The 25439-nt window shown below is 37.0% G+C and overlaps 1 protein-coding gene across 1 annotated transcript in view; it reads left to right on the forward strand.

The window, feature by feature from the left end:
* LOC125234644 (choline O-acetyltransferase) overlaps window positions 1-25439 on the forward strand; it is a 49136-nt gene that overhangs the window by 22372 nt on the left and 1325 nt on the right. Inside the window, 8 exon segments of the mRNA XM_048140979.1 lie at window positions 14354-14526; window positions 15028-15211; window positions 16622-16799; window positions 16943-17121; window positions 20641-20861; window positions 21427-21549; window positions 22444-22526; window positions 22529-22632. Coding sequence (XP_047996936.1) covers window positions 14354-14526; window positions 15028-15211; window positions 16622-16799; window positions 16943-17121; window positions 20641-20861; window positions 21427-21549; window positions 22444-22526; window positions 22529-22632 — 1245 coding nt within the window.

Raw genomic sequence — 25439 nt, forward strand, 5'->3', positions numbered from 1 at the left:
TATACTCCGGTAAAAAGTAATGAAAATGAAATCACTAATGATATAACGGTAGCAGATATTTTTACTGAAATTTCTGCCACAACTTCTACAACATATCCTCCGCCAAAGTTTAACAAGTTTACTGAATATACTAATATTCTACTTTCAAGTGACGAATTTGCCAAGAATACTGAAAATGTAAAATTCACAAGTGTTTCATTAAAACCAGCGCACGGAATATTTACTTTGGACTCTGATTTCACTACAGACAAATATTATGATACAAAACCAGTTACCACTGATCAATACACAGGAATCGGATTCAAGGATAACATTATTCAGCACAAGATTACTGATACTAGTAGTTTTGAGATGAATAAAGATACTACACCGTTAGTCGTAGCCACTCAAACAATTAATCACGCTGTATCAGGGACTATAAAAGATACTGTTATATTGGGTACAGGTACTAATTATTTAGATTCGGATTTCACTACAGATGTATTTAACGATATAAAGTCAGACACAATGAATCAAGATGAATTTACAGAAATAGTAAATGAAATCAATGAAACAGAAAGCGTGAAATCTAGTACTTTTAAAGTCAATAATAACACCATGAAGATTAAGGAACGTGAAAAAAATGTTGCTTCTATAACACAGGAAAATGTTTTCACGGAAGGTTCTCGCATAACTTTTGTAAACACAACATATCCTCCCATGCCTCTTATAACTTTAAGTGACGATGCTGGTATAACTTTTTCCAATGACGATACCAAAAACATTGGATATGAAAGCTATATAAATGTTTCGCCAAAAGAGCCCGTTACAACTATGTTTTCTTTGGACCCTAATTTCAGTAAAGACAGATTTAATGAAACAAAACCCTCTCAAAGTGATAAACTCCCAAGTACGGAAATAAAATATGACATAATACCACCAGATTACGATGTTTTCAGTACTTACCAAGGTGATAATGATATGGCACCGGTTGTTATAGCAACTCAAATATATAGTGACTCTATAACTGAGGAGAATAAGCATAAAAGTTTAGAAACAGGTGCTGATAAATTTGACACCAAATACACCAACGATATATTTTACGAATCAAAATCATACACTACAGATCGATATCCAATAAGTAATACTGATGACAAAAACATTCAATCAAACAACAATAATTTAAAAGTCAATAATATTCTACCAAATGATGAACTGAGTCAAAATATAGTTGATCCTTTAACTTCTATTAATACGACATATCCTCCAATGAATCTTAATAGCTTAACTGGTGATATTATTATTCCACATTCAAGCGACGAAATTGCTGTGGTAGACGCCAGTACTGTAAGTGTTTCACCAAAAATAGCGCCCATCACAACTATACCTACATTAGACCCTAATTTAAATAAAGACATATTTTACAATGCAAAACCAATTACACCCGACCAATATTCAAAAACCGAAACCGAAGGTGATATTTTTAAACCAGGATATGCTGCTGTTAGTTCTTTAAATATGAACACGGGTAAGATACCAGTATTTCATGAATATATAACAGAAGGAATAAAAAATAATGTAATATTTGAAACAGAGGCTCATGATATGGACACAGATTTTACTAACGACATGTTTTATGATTCAAAATTATACACGACAGACCAATATTCAGAAAGTAAAGTTGATGATGAAACTATTCAATCAAAGAGCGATCTATCGAGTACTTTGAACATCTATAACACTCAAAACATTTTTGATCCAGAAACAGAGCAAATAAAAAATACAGGTACTTTTGTCATAACTTCTCCAAGTACCCCATATCTTCACATAAAGCTTAATAGTAGTGCAATTGAAGATACCAATTTTCTACCTTCAGAACACATAAACAATTCACCAAAAATAGCGTCTGCAGGAGCTATACTTACTTTGGACCCTATTTTTACTAAAGACATACATGACCATACACAATCAGTGGAAACTGATCGGTACCCAAACATCACCATTCAACCAAAAACCGGAGTCTCCAGTGCTTCTGAAATTAATAAAGATACAACACCGGTATTTAAAACAACACAAACAATTAGTGGCTCTGTAACAGAAGCAACAAAAAATAAAATAACATTGAATACAGATGTTAATTTGGATACGGATTTTACTAATGACACATTTTACTTTACACAATCATTCACAACTGAACGATATTCAGTAGGTGAAATTGATGATGCCATCAGCTACTCAAAAGAGGAGTCCAGCGGTTTGGAAATCGATAATAATTTACCGATAAGTGAAGCTAGTGAGAAAAATTTGAATTCTACATTAGCTGCAACAGAAACGAATAGTTCTACTGACATTCAATTATTAAGTACAGCATACCTTGAAAGTATAACTGAAGGTACTACCAATTTACCTACAAGTGACGACAATGTCAAAAATATAGAACATACGAATTTCACAATTGTATTGCCAGAATTGACGCCCGTTGCCAATGTGAATACATTATCTAATAATTCGGACACATTTTTTACTAATGCTATGCCATATAGTACAATACCATTCACATCAGATCAATATCCAATAATCGAAATAGATAAGGATGATATCGATCGATCAAAAGATATGAAATACAGTACATTTGAAATCAATAATACCATACCAGTAAGTGAAGCAAGTGAAAAAGATTTCCATTCTACAATAAGTGCAATAAAAACAGCTACTTCTTCTGTCATAGAGTCCTTAAGCCCAAAATATCTTGAAAGTATAACTGAAGGTACTGCTATTTTTCCTTCAAGTGACGATATCGTCAAAAATATAGAAAATACAAACTTAATAAATGTATTCCCAGAAATTGAACCCACTGCCAATATATTAGAGTTAAATAATAATTCGGACACATATTTTACTGATGGAATGTCAAATGTTACAAAACCATTCACATCAAATCAATATCCAATAAGAAAAATAGATAATGATACCGATAAACCAAAAGAAATAGAATACAGTACGTTTGAAATCAATACCATACCAATAAACATAGGTGAGAAACATTTTGATTCTGCTACAGGTGCAATAAAAACTACTAGTTCTTCTGAGTTTGAAATATTAAGTACAAAATATCTTGAAAGTGAAACTAAAGGTACTAATATTTTACCTACAAGTAACGGAATTGTCAAACATAAAGAAAGTTCAAACTTCATAATTCCTGAAATTACGCCAATGGCCAATATATTAGAATTTGATAATAATTCTGATACATATCAAACTGGTAGTATATTAGATAACACAAAACCGTCTACAGCAGATCAATATCGAATAAACAAAGTAGATACCAATATATATCCATCAAAAAAGGTGATATACAAAGCTTCTGAAATTTATGATACCATACCCATAAGTGCAGCCAGTCAGGAAATAATAAATTCTGTATCCAGTTCAATGAAAACTAATACAGATAGTGATTCTGAAAGTATTACGAATACTACACCTTCAAGTGATGACATTGTTAATAAATTAGAAAATGCAAGCCTCATTAACATATTGCCAGAACGTACGTCATTTACTAAGATAGTTAGTGTTCATTCGGATATAGATTTAACTGAAAACCCAATAACAAATCAAATCAACAAAATGACGACGCGAAGTATAACAAACGTATATACTACGACAGCTAACTTTTCCTACATCATGGGACAAAGTTTGACAAATGACGAAAATTTACCACCAGGTGATAAAATTACCGCAGGCACTGAAAATACAAATCAACTAAGCATGTTATCAGAAAGTAAACCAGGTACAATAACAGCTGCATTACATGATAAATTTAATGAAAAATTCAATACAAACATTTTGTATACTAAGGAATCTACAAAGATACCATATGAAACAAATGAAGTTGAACATGATATTATGCAATCTAAAGTTTTTGATGCCAAAACTTTTGAACTCAATAACAACCTTGAACCGATAAGTACAATAAATCAAACAACCATCGAGAATACAACAGAGGTAACAGAACATACTGCTACTCTAGATACAGTCATTGCTGATATTGACGTTGATTTAAATAAAGAAATATATGATAATGCTAAGCTTACGACAAATCAATATGCAACTAAAACTGGTGATGAAATTATTAATTCAAAAGAGGTTGGGTTCAGTACTTTCATAGACAAAAAAGACGTACCGTTTAGTACTATTAGAGCATCTCACAAAGTTAACCATTCTAGTACTTTGTCACTAAAATATTATATACGTCTTATCCTCCAAATAACCCTGAAAGTATAACTGAGGATAGTAATGTTCTAGTTTCAGGTGATAAAACTGAAAAATATACTGGCAATGACAGACAGATAAGTCTTTTGCCAATAACTGCACCAATTACAACAGACGTTATTAAAAATACTAATGAACGTAATCCAGATGGTGAAGATATTGAAATAGATTTAAATAAAGACATATACTATAAATATAGTACTAAACTCATAACGAATCAATATCCAACTGAAATTGGTGACAAAATTATACACTCAAGAGAAGTTGAGTTCAGTACTATTCCTAAGGATAGTAATTTTATATTGTTTGGTGATAAGATAGACAAATATTCTAAAAATGACAGCCTAATAACTGTTTTGCCGATAACTGAACCATTTACAGTTCCAACCACATTTTCTGATAAGCTTACTACAAATAAAGATATGTTTTACAATAAACAAATATATTCAATGAACCAAGATCCAATAAGTCACATTGGAGGAGAAATGATAACACCCAAAGATGAGTCTAATATTATGAAAATACAAAAAACACCAAAATATACATCTACTCTAGAAAATACTGATGTTTCTAGTAGTACATCTTTCAGCACAACCCTTATTCAACAAAATGTAACTGAGAGTAACAATATTCTACTTCAAAGAGGTCGTCAAAGTCTTGAAAAAGAAAGTAAATTAAGCACTACGTCAAAAACTGAGCCAATATTGAATATTGTTAATTTAGAAAAGAATTTAGATAAAAAAAAATTTAACAATTCTGCGTCATTTGAAAATACATATCCTCTTAACCAGCGCGAACGTATACCTAAAAGTATTCCACTAGCAGACGACAATATTGTACAAAAATCAGAAAATGAAAACCAAACCAGCACTTCGTCGCAAACACAGTCAATAATCAAATTAGCATTAAATGATAATTTGGAAACTGACAGCACGTTTTACACTACATACCCTCAAAGTGAACCTGAGAGTATGACAACAGGTGAAGAAAGTTTAAAACTACACCACACAAGAAATGACAGTCAAATACTCATATCGGTGGAAACTACCCCAATTACAAATATACCCTTATTTGCTGATCATTTGGAAACGGATTTTAGTGGAAAAACGTTACTCAACACAAAACCATACTGGGCTGATGATGATACCACATCTCGATATACTGATAAAAAAAATAATGGTTATGATAAGAAACTTAAAACAGATTATACGATCACTGATTCATATGACACTAATTCCCAATTACATGAAGTGCCCGACGAAGCTTCTCCTATCACGGTGCCATTAAATAAATATTCTAATTTCGCAAAACCTTATTTAGCTACTCAACATCACATAGTAACAATCGTTCCATTTGAAAGAACCGATTATACTATTTTTAATACACGCAACGATTTTGCTCAGTTGCAAAGTTTTACTAAGGACAGCAATGGGTTATTAAGTCAGATAACTACTAATGAAATAAAAACCTCTCCGTCTACCGATACTGATGGCAATTATAATCTAACTAATACAACTGATAGTTCAGTATACATAACACAAGCACATATATACAACGATTATACAAACAGTATCAAAACTACTGTAAATAATTTTAAATCTCAAGCATTCAAATCAGGGAATGTTGATAGAGTAACGAGCAATTTAGATGATACTAAAAGTACAAAGGTTAAGCTGAATACGGAAAGTAAAACTGAAAAGACATCAAATCCAGAACATTCTATAATAAACATGATAAACCACATTAAGAAAATATTAAAAAAGGAACGGAAATTTACATTTTCAAGTGGTTTTGATATCACATTACCAAAACCAGGCCATAAGCATCATCATAAAAATAAATCTGATCATAACTTATCTAAGTATAATAAAAACATCACTTCAAATAAAGCTCCTGCTAAAACTACTAATGATTTTAAGTTTGAATCTTGGAACCCAGCCAAACTGGTAATACATACTTTACCTAAAAATAATACTGACAAGATGAATATTGTAATACCCCATTATAATATAAATAACTATAGAAGTAGTTTACTGCCAAATACAGACTCAAAGGTATTTTACATTTTAAAGAATTCAGGGGACACTTTTAAAAATACGACTAACCCGTCATTTATGAACACTTTGGGTGTCATGGCCACCAGAAATGAAACAGACTCCTCAAATCCTTATTTAGATCAAAGAACGATATTGGAATTGAAAGGCGATGTTAATAACGCACCTAACAAACATAAAACCGTTTTTACAACATCATTTACTACTAATAATGTTTCAATTGCAAACACGTTGCCTTTAACAAAACCTACTTTTAACTTCACCACAAGTGAAACCAATATACGACCTACGTCAGATTTAAATACAGAAACTCTTGATAGACAAACATACATCGTGACTGAAAATGCACCAAATGTGTCAAAACAAATTTTAGACCACAACAAAACACCATTTAGGACCCAAAGTAATAATTCTGGAGTTAACACAAAAGTGTCACCATTGTGGAATACAAGTTTCGATCACTTGACAACAACCAGCCCTGACATCCCTAAAGATTTGGACGAAGAAAACGTTTCTTATAAATTAATTAAACAAAGTAAAGGTGTAATAGCTACACATAGTACTAATTCTAAAATAGTTCAAACTACATCTCGACCACGTGATGTTTTAGTATTTCCTAATGTGCTTAACGCACCAAGTACACCTCCTGCAATTGAACACAATTTAATAGCAAATTATGATTCCACGGTAAGCTCAGATATTATGAATTCCTTGACTATACAAGACTCGCCAACGTTCTTAAATCAAAATACTTCATCAACAATTTTTAAAAAACATGAAAAATCACCAATCACCAATGGTGCCATAGCTTTTGATTCGGTCAGTGATTATCAAAAATATATCGATACACGTAAATCATTGTTCAATGACTCATTAAGCTCGATATATCAAGGCACAGACGATTATCATATAGATGGTATGCAAGCTCCATATAAAGATAACAAAAATCGATCAATATTCAAATATATTAATCAAAATACTACAGATAAAACAACAAAAACAAACACAAGCTTAACTCAATCCTTCCTCGCTGCCGATTTTTCTAATACTCACAAGCCACTCGACACAAAACCATATGCTATCGATGAAATTCTTAACGGCAAAGACAACAAAGATACTTATGTAATGAATTATCAATTGACGTTTGATAACCATACCAAAGATAACGAGCTCCCAACAGTAACCGATTCATATAATTATGCGCATTCAGACTTACTCGAACAAGTTTCACAAAATATTACCCCTTATTCACCTATCATACATAAAGATAGCTCCGTCTTCTTAAAACTTCAAGATGAGGCTCGAAGTAAAATTATTACATCTGGTGAATTTCATGTTTCACAGACAGAAAAAATAAGAAACAAAGTAACGGAGGTTAAAATACATTCGGAATGGGAACAAAGTAAAGAAAATGAAAGCAGTGTAATTTATAGTGTACCAATCAATACAACCATATCAGAATATGTTACGGAAATGTATGTTGACTATCAGAGTGAAAATGGGATCAAATCACACGAATTAATCAAAACCAATCCTATAGTTAACGAAGACCAGATACATTCATCTCCCGCGCAAAACGAAGAACAGAACAATGTCTATAAATCTGTATCAAGCTTGAATCCTTCTATACTAAATTATGATTTGAGCCAAGAACTACGGAATTCAACAACTTTCGAATCCAATAACAATACTTCAATAAATTATTTGCCTAGCATGAAAACACATATTTATAAATTATTGAATACGGAAGACGATATATTTCAAATCGAGAAAGAATTGATTGACAATGCAGCAATGAACTTCATATCCACAAAGTCACCAGTTCAAAGTGCGTTAAATACAAATATCTCACTTCAGAAAGCCCTGTCGTATACTCCTATTAAAAACGTCGAGAAAGATAATAAAACACATAACACAACCCATATCACTTTGCCAAATGCCCCGGTAATGTTGGACCCAGATACGTCAGTCACTATTTATACAAGTATAAACAAAACTTTGAATTCTCAAAGTCTTCATAATAATAGTGTTACTAGTCTGGATAAAAAAATTACTACAACTATTAAGACCCCTTTTGATTATTCAGTAAACATAACCAAAACTGAGCCCATCTCAGTTCATGTTTCATATCACAGTAGTATATTTGAAACCAGCACTGTTACATCAGCAGCGCAAAATACTGCAAAAACGAACGTTCTTCATAAAGTTGAAGGAAACAATGATTTAACAAAAGCTAAAAAATATGAAAGTGTTGCTCGCTACCAAAATATTACAAACGGAACTGACATGGTTTTTGACGTTAATGAACAATTAACTAATATCTCATTTAAAACGTCTACCAAAAATCATGATATGAAACACAAAAACCTTAAAAATGCAAAAGTTTCACAAGATCAAATAATAAGCACTATATTTGTTCCGATTACAATGAAAAAGAATGAAAAACTTGTCGGAAACTTCTCGAATAAATATATCACAAAAAATAAAGACACCAAAAATATTGATCATAACAATTCATTCACAAAAACTATTTTTATCACGAGTGGGCTTACGAATGATTCTACAAAAGAGAGAGTATTGAAAAATATTGTTAAACCTAAATTAATATTTCATTCTAACCTTTCTAAGCATAGAAATTTAGTCAAAACACCAATTTCTTTTGTTAAATATGCAAAGTTTAGTCAAGAAAATAGCACTGATGAGTATTATAACCAAACGCATTCAATAGATGACACATATAGTAAGCAAAAAAATTACAATAGGATATCTGTTCAACCAAAATATGTTGCATTACTAGAAAGAAGTGGTCATAAAAAACATAATCAGTTGGCAAAGGAAAGTAAGCTAAACCACGATACTACGAAATCAATCGTTTACAACACATATAAACCTCTAACTGAAGAAGAGCTCACCCTTCCACCTGATGTCAAAAAGATTAAAACTAGATATTCCACAATTTACACAAAAGAAATTAACGCCATAAAATCTCTTTTAAATGTGGCTAGCAAACCTCGGACTAAACAAAATAAATATATCTTTAAATCCAAACGCTATCCTTCTACAGATAAATATATTAAAACAAGTCTATATAATATCGATTCTCATCAAGACACCCTAATAAATGATACAATTTATAGATTTACTAATAACACATATCTCCATCCCATCGAAAAGCTTTCAAAACAAACACAATGGAAGTCATCAAATCGTATTCAGATAAAGAATAGTAAGCGACCAATAATTATGATGCATACTGACGACTTCCGCTCTTTCCGACGTCCTGTCACAAAGAAATTACATTTCTTTGAAAAGTTAAACCCGAAGCCCCCCGCGCCCAGGCGTCCGATTAATGTTCCGACCGTCCAGACACGGGCTCCAAAACGAGTCATACTGAGACCTAAGTTCAACTCATTTGAAGACCTTAAAACGTCCGCGAGGCGAGTAATGCCCAAGGAAAACATAATGCATGTTGATCGGGATTACTATAGAAATAACTTCCAATTTCGTCACAGACCTGGCCAATTTTGGAGGGAGAAGGTAGGGGAAGTGCGAACGAACAAGCGAACGAAACCGTTAGAGCCCCAGCGTCGCTCGGGTGTAGAAACAGCTAAAAGGATAAACTTTCAACCTGTGATCGACGTACCGTATTACATGCCCACAGTTCTAAAGCCTTACTTCCTACGAGACAAAGTGGAGTCTATCAGGAGTTATATTTACAATGAAGACAGGGACGTAGTGAATGGACGGAGGCATTTCAAGAGTCCTCCGAGGGTGGAGAAGTCAGGGGTAATGGTGGATGCTTCGGACACGCAAGAACATATGTACTACAGTGCAGAAAAGTCCTCAGAGCAGACACATACCTCACCCCCAACACTCTCCCCATCCCCTCAGGTCACTAGGCCAAAGAAAACGATATTCTTTTTAAGTCCAACTGTACCGTATAATCATTATTTTTAGGTCATTTGTAAACTGTAAAGGAATATTGACACGCTTAAATTAGTGCACAATTTTACATTAGTAAACTTGATTTGTTGCATTTGGTTAAGCGTCATAGTATTAGTGTTCATTTACAGTTCGATAAGAAATTGTTGTATATTAAAAAGTAGCAACACTGTAGTGTCGTTAGTTACTTTCAAATCAATACGAAAGAAACAGAACAGTACAGTCACCGGCAATAACATCGCACAAAAAGAAGGCTGCAAAAATATCAAACACGATCATATTTCTAGAGCCATAAGAGCGTGTCAGATATTTCTTCAGTGACTGTACTACAAATTTTGCTCCGCCATAAGTTCTTGCCACCTATTAATTTCCACAATTTCTTGTCGTACTTGTCGGAGAGGTATTATAAGATTATGTAAATGTATTTATTTGTATTGATAAATTGTTGTGTTACAAAATTGCTTTTTTATTAACCAACCCGTTAATAGGTACTTCTTTTGGAGCATTCCATGGGCTGTCCCGTACCCGTCTTGCGATATTCTTTTTCGGCGTTTAAAGCATAAAAAATTACAATCAATTTTCTGTGCATATTACCTTAGAAAAATATCTTGGCCTTAGCAAATTTGCTGAAAATTCACGTTTGTTCGGAACAATGGTAAACTTTTCCTGGAATGCTCTTTTTGAGGGTTAAAAAATCGTGCATCTTTCTACTGACAAAGTGAGTTTGCCAGAGTACACTGTACAGAGCCACAGCATATTAGATCAAGAGCCCAGGCCCGCCAGACCTTCCTCAAATTCTCAAGGATGAAACTTTGGGACAATGTAGAGTTCACATCGGCGTTTAATGTGTGCATATTTTCTAGTTCGGCCCATCGGCCAATTTTTTGCTATCAAGTGATGAAGGTGAAAAAAAAAGTGCTTACTTTCCTTAAATTCTCAAGGCTGATTTTTATATATGTGTTAGAGCACGTTGTTAGAAATTGGTTATCATCAATGCCAGACCGTTTCCGCCGGCCATAACTTTTACCAGACGCGACAAAGTTGGCAAAAAACGACTCTAACTTACCTCATTTTCTCAAGCCTGATTTTGATATATGATACGCAGGGACCTATAACTAGACCGTTTGTAAGCAGCCAGACCAATCGGATGGACCTAACCATCCGCCATACCGACTTAAAGTTTCGATATGAGCATTAGTAGAATTGAAATATTCCGGGTCTACAAAAGCTAAAAACTTGAATTTTCTACATTAAGCTACGTGTATATTGTATACTTGACGTAATAAGCGACTTTCAAAAATTTTACTTCTAAGGAAATAAAAAAAATGAAAGTTTATATGTGGTGCAAGATTAATTTTAAGCTATGAATTTTATTTACACTGCGTAAGTACATGTGTATTTAATTATAAATATAACTTTTACCAGACGTGACAAAGTTGGCAAAAAACGACTCTAACTTACCTCATTTTCTCAAGCCTGATTTTGGTATATGATACGCAGGCAGTAGAATTGAAATATTCCGGGTCTATAAAAGCTAAAAACTTGAATTTTCTACATTAAGCTACGTGTATATTGTATACTTGACGTAATAACGACTTTCAAAAATTTTACTTCTAAGGAAATAAAAAAAAGAAAGTTTATATGTGGTGCAAGATTAATTTTAAGCTATGAATTTTATTTACACTGCAAATCTAAACTTCAACTCTATTATAACCCGTGTAGGGGATGAATATTCAAAATGAACGTTCAACAATTAACTTTTCTTGCATTATTCAACGATTATGCTTTTGTAAAAAAATATAAAATAAATTGAAATATATTCGATGTAGATTATTATTCTATCTTATATTGTAATAATTAGTATATGCCATATTTATACATAGTGTGAGGTCCCTCGCCCACAAATTAAAAAGGATCGATCTTAAAACTAATTTTAAACCACCTTGTTCGACGACCGAAAAAAAGTTTAATTTACTTTTCTTCTTTTATTTATAATAAAATACACATGTAGTTACGCAGTGTAAATAAAATTCATAGCTTAAAATTAGTCTTGCACCACATATAAACTTTCATTTTTTTATTTCCTTAGAAGTAAAATTTTTGAAAGTCGCTTATTCCGTCAAGTATACAATATACACGTAGTTTAATGTAGAAAATTCAAGTTTTTAGCTTTTATAGACCCAGAATATTTCAATTCTACTAATGCTCATATCGAAACTTTAAGTCAGTCTGGCGGATGGTTGGGTCCATCCGATTGGTCTGGCTGCTTACAAACGGTCTGGTTACAGGTCCCTGCGTATCATATACCAAAATCAGGCTTGAGAAAATGAGGTAAAGAGTCGTTTTTTGCCAACTTTGTCGCGTCTGGTAAAAGTTATATTTATAATTAAATACACATGTACTAACGCAGTGTAAATAAAATTCATAGCTTAAAATTAATCTTGCACCACATATAAACTTTCATTTTTTTATTTCCTTAGAAGTAAAATTTTTGAAAGTCGCTTATTACGTCAAGTATACAATATACACGTAGCTTAATGCAGAAAATTCAAGTTTTTAGCTTTTATAGACCCGGAATATTTCAATTCTACTAATGCTCATATCGAAACTTTAAGTCGGTCTGGCGGATGGTTGGGTCCATCCGATTGGTCTGGCTGCTTACAAACGGTCTAGTTACAGGTCCCTGCGTATCATATATCAAAATCAGGCTTGAGAAAATGAGGTAAGTTAGAGTCGTTTTTTGCCAACTTTGTCGCGTCTGGTAAAAGTTATGGCCGGCGGAAACGGTCTGGCATTTATGATAACCAATTTCTAACAACGTGCTCTAGACACATATATAAAAATCAGCCTTGAGAATTTAAGGAAAGTAAGCACTTTTTTTTCACCTTCATCACTTGATAGCAAAAAATTCGCCGATGGGCCGAACTAGAAAATATGCACATATTAACCGCCGATATGAACTCTACATTGTCCCAAAGTTTCATCCTTGAGAATTTGAGGAAGGTCTGGCGGGCCTGGGCTCTGGGTCTATGAAAAATATTAAATTTTACTGCGAAATACATTAAACTTATGGAATGTCTCAAAACTACTTACTTACATAAAAAGTAGACAAACGCGCTGAATTTCAGAAACTCGTAGAAGCGACCACAATATCACACTTGTCACAATAATTTATGTGGTTTATAATTACACGTATTGTTATCTGATTAAACTTAATCTAGAACTACAAACACCACGATTTATAAGTACTACATTAATCATAATATCATAATATAGAAGGTCATTTAGGTGGAGAAGATGAAAATGTTGTCGCGTAGGGATATAACGAAAAGGAGCGGCAGGTATTAATCCGAACTTCTTGTAGCACTCTGCGTTATACAATGTATAATATACAGGCAATAAACATGAGGAGCGAGGCCACATCTCTACGCTGCACCAAGGCACATGAAGACAGTCCAAAATACGCCCGGCAGTCACCCGGCAGTCGAGTATTCATGTCACATAAATGACATGTCATTATGTCATAAGCATAGATGCATTATTAATTTTAGGCTGATTCGCCTGGCTATTTTTCCACTGACTTGAGTCTTGACAATAATGTGATGATATATAGGTACCGTACATTTCGCGGGCGACTTATATGGTAAGTGAATATGCGTTTTCGATACATGGTTTTACATGATTTGTACATATCGGAGGAATTATACACGTCAACGTCACATTTACAACTTGTTTACAATGAAATGGTGTCAAAATGACCCAATTATAAAAAAACGATAATGAGGTTTTATTTTATTTAAGACTAGCTTTTGCCCGCGGCTTCGCTCGCTTTAGAAAGAGACAAAAAGTAGCCTATGTCACTCTCCATCCCTTCAACTATCTCCACTTACAAAATCACGTCAATTCGTCGCTCCGGTTTGCCGTGAAAGACGGACAAACAAACACACACACACTTTCCCATTTATAATATTAGTATGGATTATACTGCTCGAAATCTGTAGAAAAATATCTATTCTGCAAGGCAAGAAACATACTACAGAAGGACGTTCATGCGCATTGACGACCCTAACACTCAACAACCTTGTTAAGACTGGCACTCATTGTTCCAGGTGACAGACTACTGGCTGGAAGACCTGTACCTGAAGGTGCGGCTGCCGCTGCCTATCAACTCCAATCCTGGCATGGTCTTCCCTGGCAGAAAGTTCGCCAAAGTCGACGAGGTTGCCGATCTAGCTGCACTGTTCATTGATGACCTGCTGGATTATAAGGAGATGCTGGACAGGTGCGACAGTTCCTTCTATCCATCCTTCTGCAGCTGTCCGTCATCTCTAACCCTGGCTTGGTATTCCCCGGCAGAAAGGTCGTCAAGGTCGATGAGATCACCGATCTAGCTGCCCTGTTCATTGATGGCCTGCTGAATTATAAGGATATGCTGGATAAGTACGAGAGTTTCTTCTAACAAATCGTCCGTATATTCAGCTAGCCAGGTTCCAAGTACGTATTGCTGGATTATGCAGAATCACCATCCTTCGGATTCCCTATCCATCCATCCATTTCGATCTCTCAATCCACTTATCCATCCGCCCATCTTTTCATATATTACCTACCTATATCCATCACCTTATCCTATCCTTTAATCCAGAATTTGCTCGAAATAACTCTCAACATTTAAAGAAATTATTTACGGGAGATGTTCAACCCCATTGTGAAAATTATCTCCTGAATCTACAAGAAGTAGCTTATTATTGAAATTTTGATAAATTTTCATCCTTATATGTTACAGAGGCGAGCTCCCTCTAGAACGAGCCACCAGCCGCGAAAAGGGCCAGCCTCTCTGCATGGCGCAGTTCTACCGCCTACTGGGCGTCTGCCGCATCCCACAGCTGGGCAAAGACCGTCTGGAGCTCCCACCGATGCGTCCAGAAGGGGAGCAGGAGGAACTGGTCGTTGTGGCTTGCAGGAACTATGTAAGTTTACCAAAATATTCGACAAGCATCAGACAAACTTGGTCAATTATTAACAGTCGATTACCTGGGGAAGCATACACCTGCCACGTGTGTGGACACAGCATTGGGCTATACAGCCACGAACGTAAGTGTCGTTTGGATGTAACTTAAGTCATCTGATATACGTAGATGGAAAGGCCTGTTATTAGCTGATCCGTCGTGGGGTTCCTGCAGCGCTGCAGATTCCCACAGCTGGGCAAGGATTGGAGCTATCACTGATACATCCAGAAAGGGAGCAATACGAGCTGGTTGTCATCGCCTGCAGAGATGTATTTAGATCTAAATGTTTCTTATATTTCCAGCCAGTGGCTTCCAAGTCCAACCGGATCTAATAAAATTGATACTTGACTAGAGTATGGAAACCAGAGATAGTCAAAGCATAGCACAAGTAGAAGTCACAGAAGTATCCAATCAATTTTAATTTAAGACACGTGGAAACTGGAAGCAAGGGTTTGTACATCTGTAAAACGATGTATGCTTTGCATGTTTGCAAAATAAAGCTTTATATTTACGTTTATTATATACGTTTATTTATTCAAACAGTTTTAGATTAACTGCATACTAGTTAGTTTTACGAGATGTGGACCCTTCTAATTCAATATCTAAAATAATCTCATTACTTAGCCGTCCGTCCCTCGTCAGAGTAAACTTCTCTTGACAGTTGTGCAAACTATTTTTTAACGTTGAATCTTTTATTACCAGATATACCTACACTAAAATATTTTTTAGATCTTACTGCATGGTTACGATAAATATAGTTTTATTAAGGACATCGTTTATTAACGGGTCTACTGATTAAAGTAGGTCTACTGTGGCACCGGTCTCTTAACAACATTATGACCTAAGTTTTGAAAATCTGATTACAGTTTAGAGACTGAATTTATGGTTAGTTTCTTAACAACTAATGGTTCCATTTGTTTTACGATGTACTTTTAAAGAGTTTCGTTGGCGAAAGTAAGAAATACCATTAAAACTTTTATTGTGTAGTTCGTAAAAATACATTAGAACTTAATAGTAAAACTTTGCTGACAGTGTAAGTGTCTTTAGTATATTTGGAAACTATATTATGTATTTATTCAGTACAGATGGTGTTTTTTTACGCACTAGTGCGAGAAGTGATTCATTATATGTCAGGTCGAAACTTCGGATTGCCATCTGTACTGAAAAACGTCGTACGATACACGTGCGAAAAGGAGGCTTTTTTACGCACTTGTATCGTAATGTACTATTATTATTTTTAGTTATCATTCACAGGCATTTTACAAATCTTATTTTTTCAACAATAGGTTAGGAGACTCAATACTTATTATTTATTCATAAAATTGTCAAGTCACCAGCAAGACAAACTTTATCTAACTTCTATTTTTCCAGTTCTATCCCATCCCAGTGAAAGCTGCCGACCGCGGACGTCTCACCCCTGGCGAGATTCAAGCACAACTTCTGATGGCCATGGTGGATGCAGCGGGGGCCCCGTCGGCACCCCGCGTTGGGCTTCTGTCTTCACTGCCGAGAGACGCCTGGGCTAGAGCGAGGGACATACTCTGTGAAGGTAGGCATTCAATTTAACCTTCTTCTTTATATTACCTATCACTCATTTTGATCCAGGAATTTTGCCTTGGTTAAAAAAGGATCCCCCAGGATCCCAGGAGGAGAAGGAAAGCCCGTTTAAGATCTCTAATTTTTGCATTCCAGACGAGACCAACCGTCACAACATGGAGCTGATCTCCCGCGCACTCTGCATCGTGTGCCTGGACGAGGCTGGGGGAGACAGAGCAGACGTCGATAGTGACACCAACGCGTTCTTGCGAGCCATGCATGGAGCAGGGACTAAGCATCACTCTGCCAACCGCTGGTTTGACAAGACTGTGCAGGTAAGCTTTGAAACACTTCAGCAATTACTCGATTGTAGGACTAAAAGGGACAGAACAGACGTCTATAGTGACACCAACGCGTTCTTACGAGTTATGCACGGGGCATGGACTAAACAACACTCTGCCAACCGCTGGTTTGACAAGACTGTGCAGGTGAGCTCAGGAACGCTTCAGAAATGACATGATCTTTGGGGGCAGATCAGACTTCGGCACCGATAGCAACGCATTTTTATGAGCTATGCACTGGTCAGGTATAAAGAATCACTCTGCCAACCGCCGGTTTGATAAGACTGGCTGGTGAACTCAGGAACGCTTCAGAAATTACTTAAGGTGGCTCGCTTAGGTTACCCGAAGCTCAGGCTGCGTTAGATGGCGTTAATCTTCAAATTACCAGTCTTATTTTTTTTGTGGAGTCGTACAGGCATTTATATACTTTCAATTATGCTTCGCGAACATTTAATATTAAAATTGACGTATTACAACAAACATTCAACTTCTCATTGTAACGTTAATCCCCTTAATGTAGATAAATTTACTATTTTACACTATTTCTAAGTACCACTCACACATACAAACAGTGTTTTTGTATTCCTTCTAGTCGATAATTTCACGCGGCGACTGCTTGTTTAAATAGCCTTGCGGTAAATACGTGCCATCGCATGATTTGCATGGAAGTACTGGGTTCGAATCCAGGACTTTTTCTCTTTTTTTTTTTTTAAGTAATAATACGTCGGTGGCAAATAAGCATACGGTCCGTCTAATGGAAAGCGGTCACCGTAACCTATGGATGCCTGCAACTCAAAGAGTGTCGCATGCGCGTTGCCGCCCCATTAGAAACTTGTACACTCCCCTTTGCTGCGTGTGCACAGCAAAAAGGAGTGTACAAGTTCAAAGGAGGGTTTGGGTTGCCGACGACTCAAAGGACAATAGACGGAACAAATTAGTTCCGTAAGTCCTCCCGTCGTCAGCACCCCACACCCTCGTTGAGCTCTGGCAGCCTTACTCACCGGCAGGAACACAACACTATGAGACACTATTTTTTGTTTTATTATTATACATAAATGTATATGTACTCGTACAGTAGTTACTGAGCGTTTTCCACAAAAAAGATTAAAAACCTATTCTCTTACATGGTAATAATTTTTGGGTTCGTCGAACTCAGAATTTCTAACATAATTATCCTAATCTGATATTTTTAAAAATTCCAAAAAAGTATAGATAAATTTTATTTTCTTCGAGTGATTTTTTTTTCTAATTGTTTATTTTCGATGGAGCAAGGGTATTCAAATCGCTTTTGAAATCTTAAATTAGTAAATGAAAATGCAATAGTTAACTGAGTAACGTAATGCTTTAAAAACTCAAGTGGACTTTTTTTATCTAAGGAGTAATTTCGATAAAATATTATATTTAGCGAGGGTATTAAAAGTTGTGTTTTATATCTCAACTTAATAAATAGAAAATCAAAATGACAATAAAAATATCAATAGGTTCTCTAAGATAAAATTGATACCTTCGGCTCTCCATTCTTGCTCGGTTAATAAAAAATACGAAATTTATATCCAAAAAAATACAAAAAGTTAATAGAATCCCGGGAATCGAACGCACCTTCACGGCGTGACAGACGACTGTACACCAACGACGCCATTACATAACACGCTGTTCCCGACGAAATTGGGCTATACATATATAATTAATTAAATATAAATAATAATGTCAAATCCATACTAATATTACAAATGGGAAAGGGTGTGTGTCTGTTTGTTTGTCCGTCTTTCACGGCAAAACCGGAGCGACGAATTGACGTGATTATTTAAGGGGATTTAGTTGAAGGGATGGAGAGTGACATAGGCTACTTTTTGTCTCTTTCTTACGTGAGCGAAGCCGCGGTCAAAAGCTAGTTTATTATAAATGGGAAAAGCTGGTTACTCTATAATCTAAAGTGAAAGAATTCGTTGTTTCACCAAAGATAATGTGTGTTTGTTTGTTTGTCCGTCTTTCACGGCCAAACGGAGCGACGGATTAACATGTTTTTTAAGTGGAGATAGTTGAAGGGATGGAGAGTGACATATGCTACTTTTGTCTCTTTCTAACGCAAGCGAAGCCGCGGGCAAAAGCTAGTACAGCACGGGTAGCATGGTCGCGCGATAGACGATAAAATATCAGGCCGTCCCTGTCGCACTATTAGTAAGTGCGATTATAGGGACGGCCAGATGTTTTATCATTTATCGCGCGACCATAATTGCCTGCCTGGACCAGATTATATTGATGATAATTATTATTTGTAACCATTTAGTTAATATTGTCTTCAGTTACCGCGATAGTTACTCATGAAATAAAAACCATGAAAACGGATTAAATCGCGTATAATGAGTTTAAAATTCATCCCGATGTTTCAAACACTTTACAGCGTTCGTGGTCAACGGGTGACTGAGGAAAAATTACAATGTGCAAAAGCTACTCGTACCCATATTCTTGTATATAACCATTTAGTTGTTGAAGAAAAACATTCACACAACAATAACATAGGTCAACCAGCTCAGTAAATGCAATACTTTACTAATACTATGCCCACACTTGACCTATGTATAATGTATTATACCAGACGTGTAATATTTTATTTTATCAACAAAGGCATAATAAAGGATTGTATTGTATTTTTGTATGAAAATAAAAAATAGGAAAGCAATATAGTAATAGTCAAATATTCCATTAAAAAAATAAAAAATACTTAATAAATCCATAAAAGTTCAAATGATTAAAAAAAACTTCGGATTCGAACCCACGATCTTCTGCATCATAGTCAGTCGTTTGACCGAGACGCCATTTCGATTTACATTAGCAGTGTCGAAATACACGATATGTATCTTTGTTGACAAAATGCGTCATTATTTCTGAGTCTGCTTAAGTTAACTAAACCAATATCTTTAAATAATTACTTGTCAAGAGCCAAATGTCACTGATGACAATGTCAACTAAAAATGCGCGAAATATGACGGCTCTGTGTCTGTACACAAAATTTGGCACGCACATTTACGTAAAATTAATAAAAAATTCACAAGGATTTGTCCATGATTTCTGTATGAAACAATGTATTTCATTCACTACCGCGACGACGGATAATGTATAGTAGATGTATGCGCATATTTTTATTTAGTTGTAGTGTGCGATGACTAAATAAATGGTAGATGTTTTTTGTATGGAAAGCGAGCCACCTTAATTACTAGAGGATAGATCTGACGCTGATGGTGACATCAACGTTTTGTTGTAAGTAATGCATGCGGTCGGGGCTAAGAATCACTCTGCCAACCGTTGGTTTGATAAGACTGTGCAGGTGAAAGCTTATAATTCTTTGGTTGTAGCTAATTTGCGACAAAAATATAATAAATGACCAATTTCGCACAAATGGTGAAAATTCGGGGCATTCGGGTTTACCTATAGAGAGGTCTATTCTTGACCGACCCATTTTATTTCAATGTATCTTCACAAAAACAGAATAATTGATCACAACATACTTTCCAGCTGATCATCTCCTCCGACGGCACCGTGGGAATGTGCTACGAGCACAGCGCAGCCGAAGGCGTGGCAGTCGTTCGTCTGGCTGAACGGGCTTTAGCTCGGGCTGCGGTGGCGGCCCGCCCTGCCCCGCCGCCTGCTCTTCTACCTGCCCCGCAAGCCATGAAGTGGACCCTCACGACGGATGTGGAGAGGATGATTGAGCAAGCTGGGAGGGAGATTGATCGGTAAGTATAAGTACCACGAAATATAATTCTACGAGACCAACCTTTTGATAATTTTGACTTCCATCGACACGAGCGAATTGGCTGTGAACACAGCGTGTCGGAAGGTGTCTCAATAGTTCGTCTGGCCAAGCGGGTTTTTTTAGCTCGGACTGCGGTGGTAGCTCGGCCTGTCCTGCCGCCTGCTGTCCTTCCCACCCTGCCTTTGAACTTCGATATGTACCATGCTAAAGAAAACAATGTTTCGACAGAATTTGAACCATTAAATTTGCTCAGACCCTTTCGTGGCATTAGCTATATTCGGATGAGGTTACTACTATGCAACTATACCTAGTTGCAACATAGCTCTTTGAACTGATATCTAGGTAGCTAGGAGATCATCTCTCATGACCAGAGATCGGACGGATTTGCGACATTCTTAGTGACTTACGTCATTTTAATGACTTTTAGTATGAGATGACGCACAAAAATCCGATCTCTGCTCATGACTGAAGTTCCAGAGAGATTAGTAGTACCTAATATATGTTACAATTTTCGACAGCCGATGAATACTATCTGAATGTTCCAGCAACATCGCAGACCTGGACGTGAAGGTGTACACGTACAAGGGCTACGGCAGGGAGTACATGAAGAGCTGCCGCACCAGCCCTGACGTCTACATCCAGCTCGCCATGCAATACGCCTACTTCAAGTAAGATATTGGACGATTTATCATCTGGGGACCGATTTTTGAATATCGGCCATTCGATTTCGTGAAATTCGTTCAATAATATTTCCACTACTAGCGACTTAAATTCTACTAGCAGAATCGAAAACGAGTGGTCATTACCACTAGTTACAAAATTACTAGCCGTCCTTTTTCAAAAATAGCATTACGTCGTTTTCCACAGACTTTCGAACGGCGAATTCGAGCGTTCAAAATTCAAAAATCGATCCTCTGGTCATATTCCTTAGGCTCGGCCACACATGCGCGTTTTGAAAGCGGAGCGTTAGCGGAGCGCAATAATGGCGGTGCATCGGACGGAGCCGATTGCGAGCGTATTCAAAGCGGAGCCTCACATGGTAACTTCTAAGCCTAAATTTTGCAACTGTAAACTTCTAATAAGTATTGAATTACTCATAAGAAATCAAAACAACATTGTGGAATAAAACAAACAATCCGTATTTCCGCTCCGCTAACGCTACGCTATCAAAACGCCCTATGTGTGGCCGAAGCTTGTAATTTCCTTCTATTGTTAATTTGAGTCCTAAATTTACACGATATCGCTTATTCTCAAGACTCAAAATAACTAGAATGTCCATCAAATTATATTCTTTAATCCTCAACAAAGAGGATAAAATATATAGGTACAGAATTACTGCCAAAGTAACGTGTGTAGTCACAGTGCATTAGACTGCCATCACTCGACAAGGGCTTAAAACTTATGAACCTCAGTTTTGACAATTTGGCTCATATTCTGAACTTGATAGTGTTAAAATCGACAAATATTAATTAGCGCCATCTAGCCGAGAGTCATCCAAAGTTGTAGCGCCATCTAGGCGACCGTATTCTCTTGATGGTGTTATATGTGTGTCTGCTTCTCAGGATGTACGGTCACCTGGTGCCAACGTACGAGTCAGCCTCCCTTCGTCGCTTCCTCGAAGGTCGCGTAGACAACATCCGCTCCGCGCACCCCCCGCCCTCGCCTGGGCCAAGGCCATGTGCGCCGACGAGACCCCGCCCCTCTCCGAGGCCGAGGACAGCCACAAAAAGGTGTCTTTTAATTTATATGGGGTGAGGAACTTGACATTCGACATGCCACTTAGCTTGTGTCAATGTCTAGCGGAGTTTAGTGGGTTGCTTTTGTGCTATGAATACAGTTAGATAGAGGTACTCAGAAGTCGCGTAGACAACATCCTCTCCCCGCACACCCCCTCCCCCCGCGCTCGCCTGATCCAAGGTCATGTGCGCAGACGAGACCCCGCCCCTCCCCGAGGCGAGGATAGCCAGAAAAAGGTGTCTTTTAATTTATATGGGGTGAGGAACTTGACATTCGACATGCCATTTAGTTAGCTTGTGTCAATGTCTAGCGGAGTTTAGTGGGTTGCTTTTGTGCTATGAATACAGTTAGATAGAGGTAAGTCGCATAGAGAACATCCGCTCCCCCCCCCTCCCCCGCGCTCGCCTGGGCCAAGGTCATGTGCGCCGACGAGACCCCGCCCCTCTCCGAGGCGAGGATAGCCAGAAAAAGGTGTCTTTTAATTTATATGGGGTGAGGAACTTGACATTCGACATGCCACTTAGTTAGCTTGTGTCAATGTCTAGCGGAGTTTAGTGGGTTGCTTTTGTGCTATGAATATAGTTAGATAGAGGTACTCAAAAGTCGCGTAGACAACATCCGCTCCCCGCACACCCCCTCCCCCCGCGCTCAGGCCAAGGTCATGTGCGCCGACGAGACCCCGCCCCTCCCCGAGGCGAGGTTAGCCAGAAAAAGGTGTCTTTTAATTTATATGGGGTGAGGAACTTGACATTCGACATGCCACTTAGCTTGTGTCAATGTCTAGCGGAGTTTAGTGGGTTGCTTTTGTGCTATGAATATAGTTAGATAGAGGTACTCAAAAGTCGCGTAGACAACATCCGCTCCCCGCACACCCCCTCCCCCCGCGCTCGCCTGGGCCAAGGCCATGTGCGCCGACGAGACCCCGCCCCTCTCCGAGGCCGAGGACAGCCACAAAAAGGTGTCTTTTAATTTATATGGGGTGAGGAACTTGACATTCGACATGCCACTTAGCTTGTGTCAATGTCTAGCGGAGTTTAGTGGGTTGCTTTTGTGCTATGAATATAGTTAGATAGAGGTACTCAAAAGTCGCGTAGACAACATCCTCTCCCCGCACACCCCCTCCCCCCGCGCTCGCCTGGTCCAAGGTCATGTGCGCCGACGAGACCCCGCCCCTCTCCGAGGCGAGGATAGCCAGAAAAAGGTGTCTTTTAATTTATATGGGTTGAGGAACTAGTTAGCTTGTGTCAATATCTAGCGGAGTTTAGTGGGTTGCTTTTGTGCTATGAATACAGTTAGATAGAGGTACTCAAAAGTCGCGTAGACAACATCCGCTCCCCGCCCCCCCCCTCCCCTCGCGCTCGGCTGGGCCAAGGTCATGTGCGCCGACGAGACCCCGCCCCTCCCCGAGACGAGGATAGCCAGAAAAAGGTGTCTTTTAATTTATATGGGGTGAGGAACTTGACATTCGACATGCCACTTAGTTAGCTTGTGTCAATGTCTAGCGGAGTTTAGTGGGTCGCTTTTACTATGGGCATTTTCAGAATTTTGCCCCCCCCCCCAATTAGTGTAAGTTGTTAACAAAAATTAACTCGCTGTCAGTTTTGTGACGACAACCAAGCATTAAATCTGTCTAAGAATTTGCTTTTTCCACATTCTGAATGTAGATTACCACTTAAAGTTTATGTAATTAACACAAAAACAATATTTTTATTGTTTCATACTTAATTACTCGTATCGTCACAAAACTGACAGTGAGTTAATTTTTGTTAACAACTTACGCTAGTTAGGGGGTCCCAAATTCTGAAAATGCCCCAATGCAGGGTGAAATTAAAAGGACCGTTCAAACATTGCATAGTGACTTCTGAGGTCATAATGAACAACTTTTATTATGGGACCAATGCTGAAATCGAAAAAAAAAATTGGTTGTTTCATACATTTCGACTGACATGTTGCCACTCATTTCTATGGAACAGCCGATTTTATTTCGCGATTGATTTGCATTGGTCCCATAGTAAAACTTGTTCATTATGACCTGAAAAGTCATTATGCAAAATCTGAACGATCCTTTTTATTTCACCCTGTAGATTTAAAAATAATGTACAGCGAAATTTAAAATACCACACTTGGCTTGTGTTAATGTGTAGAGATATTTAGTGGGTGGTAGTCGCTTTGCTATCGATAGGTAAATTCATAATCTTATCAGTTTTAAAACTATAAAAAATGTCTTGTAATTTAATTTGAGGGCGGAAACTGAAACTGGCCTAATTATAGCTACACTTTTGCTGGTAGACGCTTGTAGTAGTTGTAAATAAATGTTGCAAGTCAGTGTTTAGTATCGAAATCCGGTAGCATAAAATCTAGATCCCAAAAATGTCGATTGTATAACAAGTGTGTACCCCCGTGTTATTGGCTTTTTTTCATCTAAGTAGGTATTTTAAATTTATAGAAATTTTACCATATTAGACTTTAAACAGTTTTACAAAGATACAATTTTATTTTAAGGAAAAATAATTTATACCTAGAAGTTGTACAAATATTGTCTGGGAGACATTCGAAAACTGCGGGGCACCTCTGAATGAGATTAGCCCAGGAGGGATAAGTGGCATACACGAAGGGAGGCCTATGCTCAGCCAGTAAGCAATTAACGACTCAAATGATAATAAAATCAAAAAATAAAATAATCAGTATTAGATCAGTATTAGAGTAGGTAGTACTACTTTTATATATTAATTGCTTCGTAACTTTTACTGGGTACTAGGGGAATGCTATGCTATTTATCGGCAATGGTCTGGTGGGTACTATTGTAAATTCTTGACGTAAG

Source organism: Leguminivora glycinivorella, chromosome 2 (assembly GCF_023078275.1).
Source record: "Leguminivora glycinivorella isolate SPB_JAAS2020 chromosome 2, LegGlyc_1.1, whole genome shotgun sequence".
Taxonomy (NCBI): domain Eukaryota; kingdom Metazoa; phylum Arthropoda; class Insecta; order Lepidoptera; family Tortricidae; genus Leguminivora; species Leguminivora glycinivorella.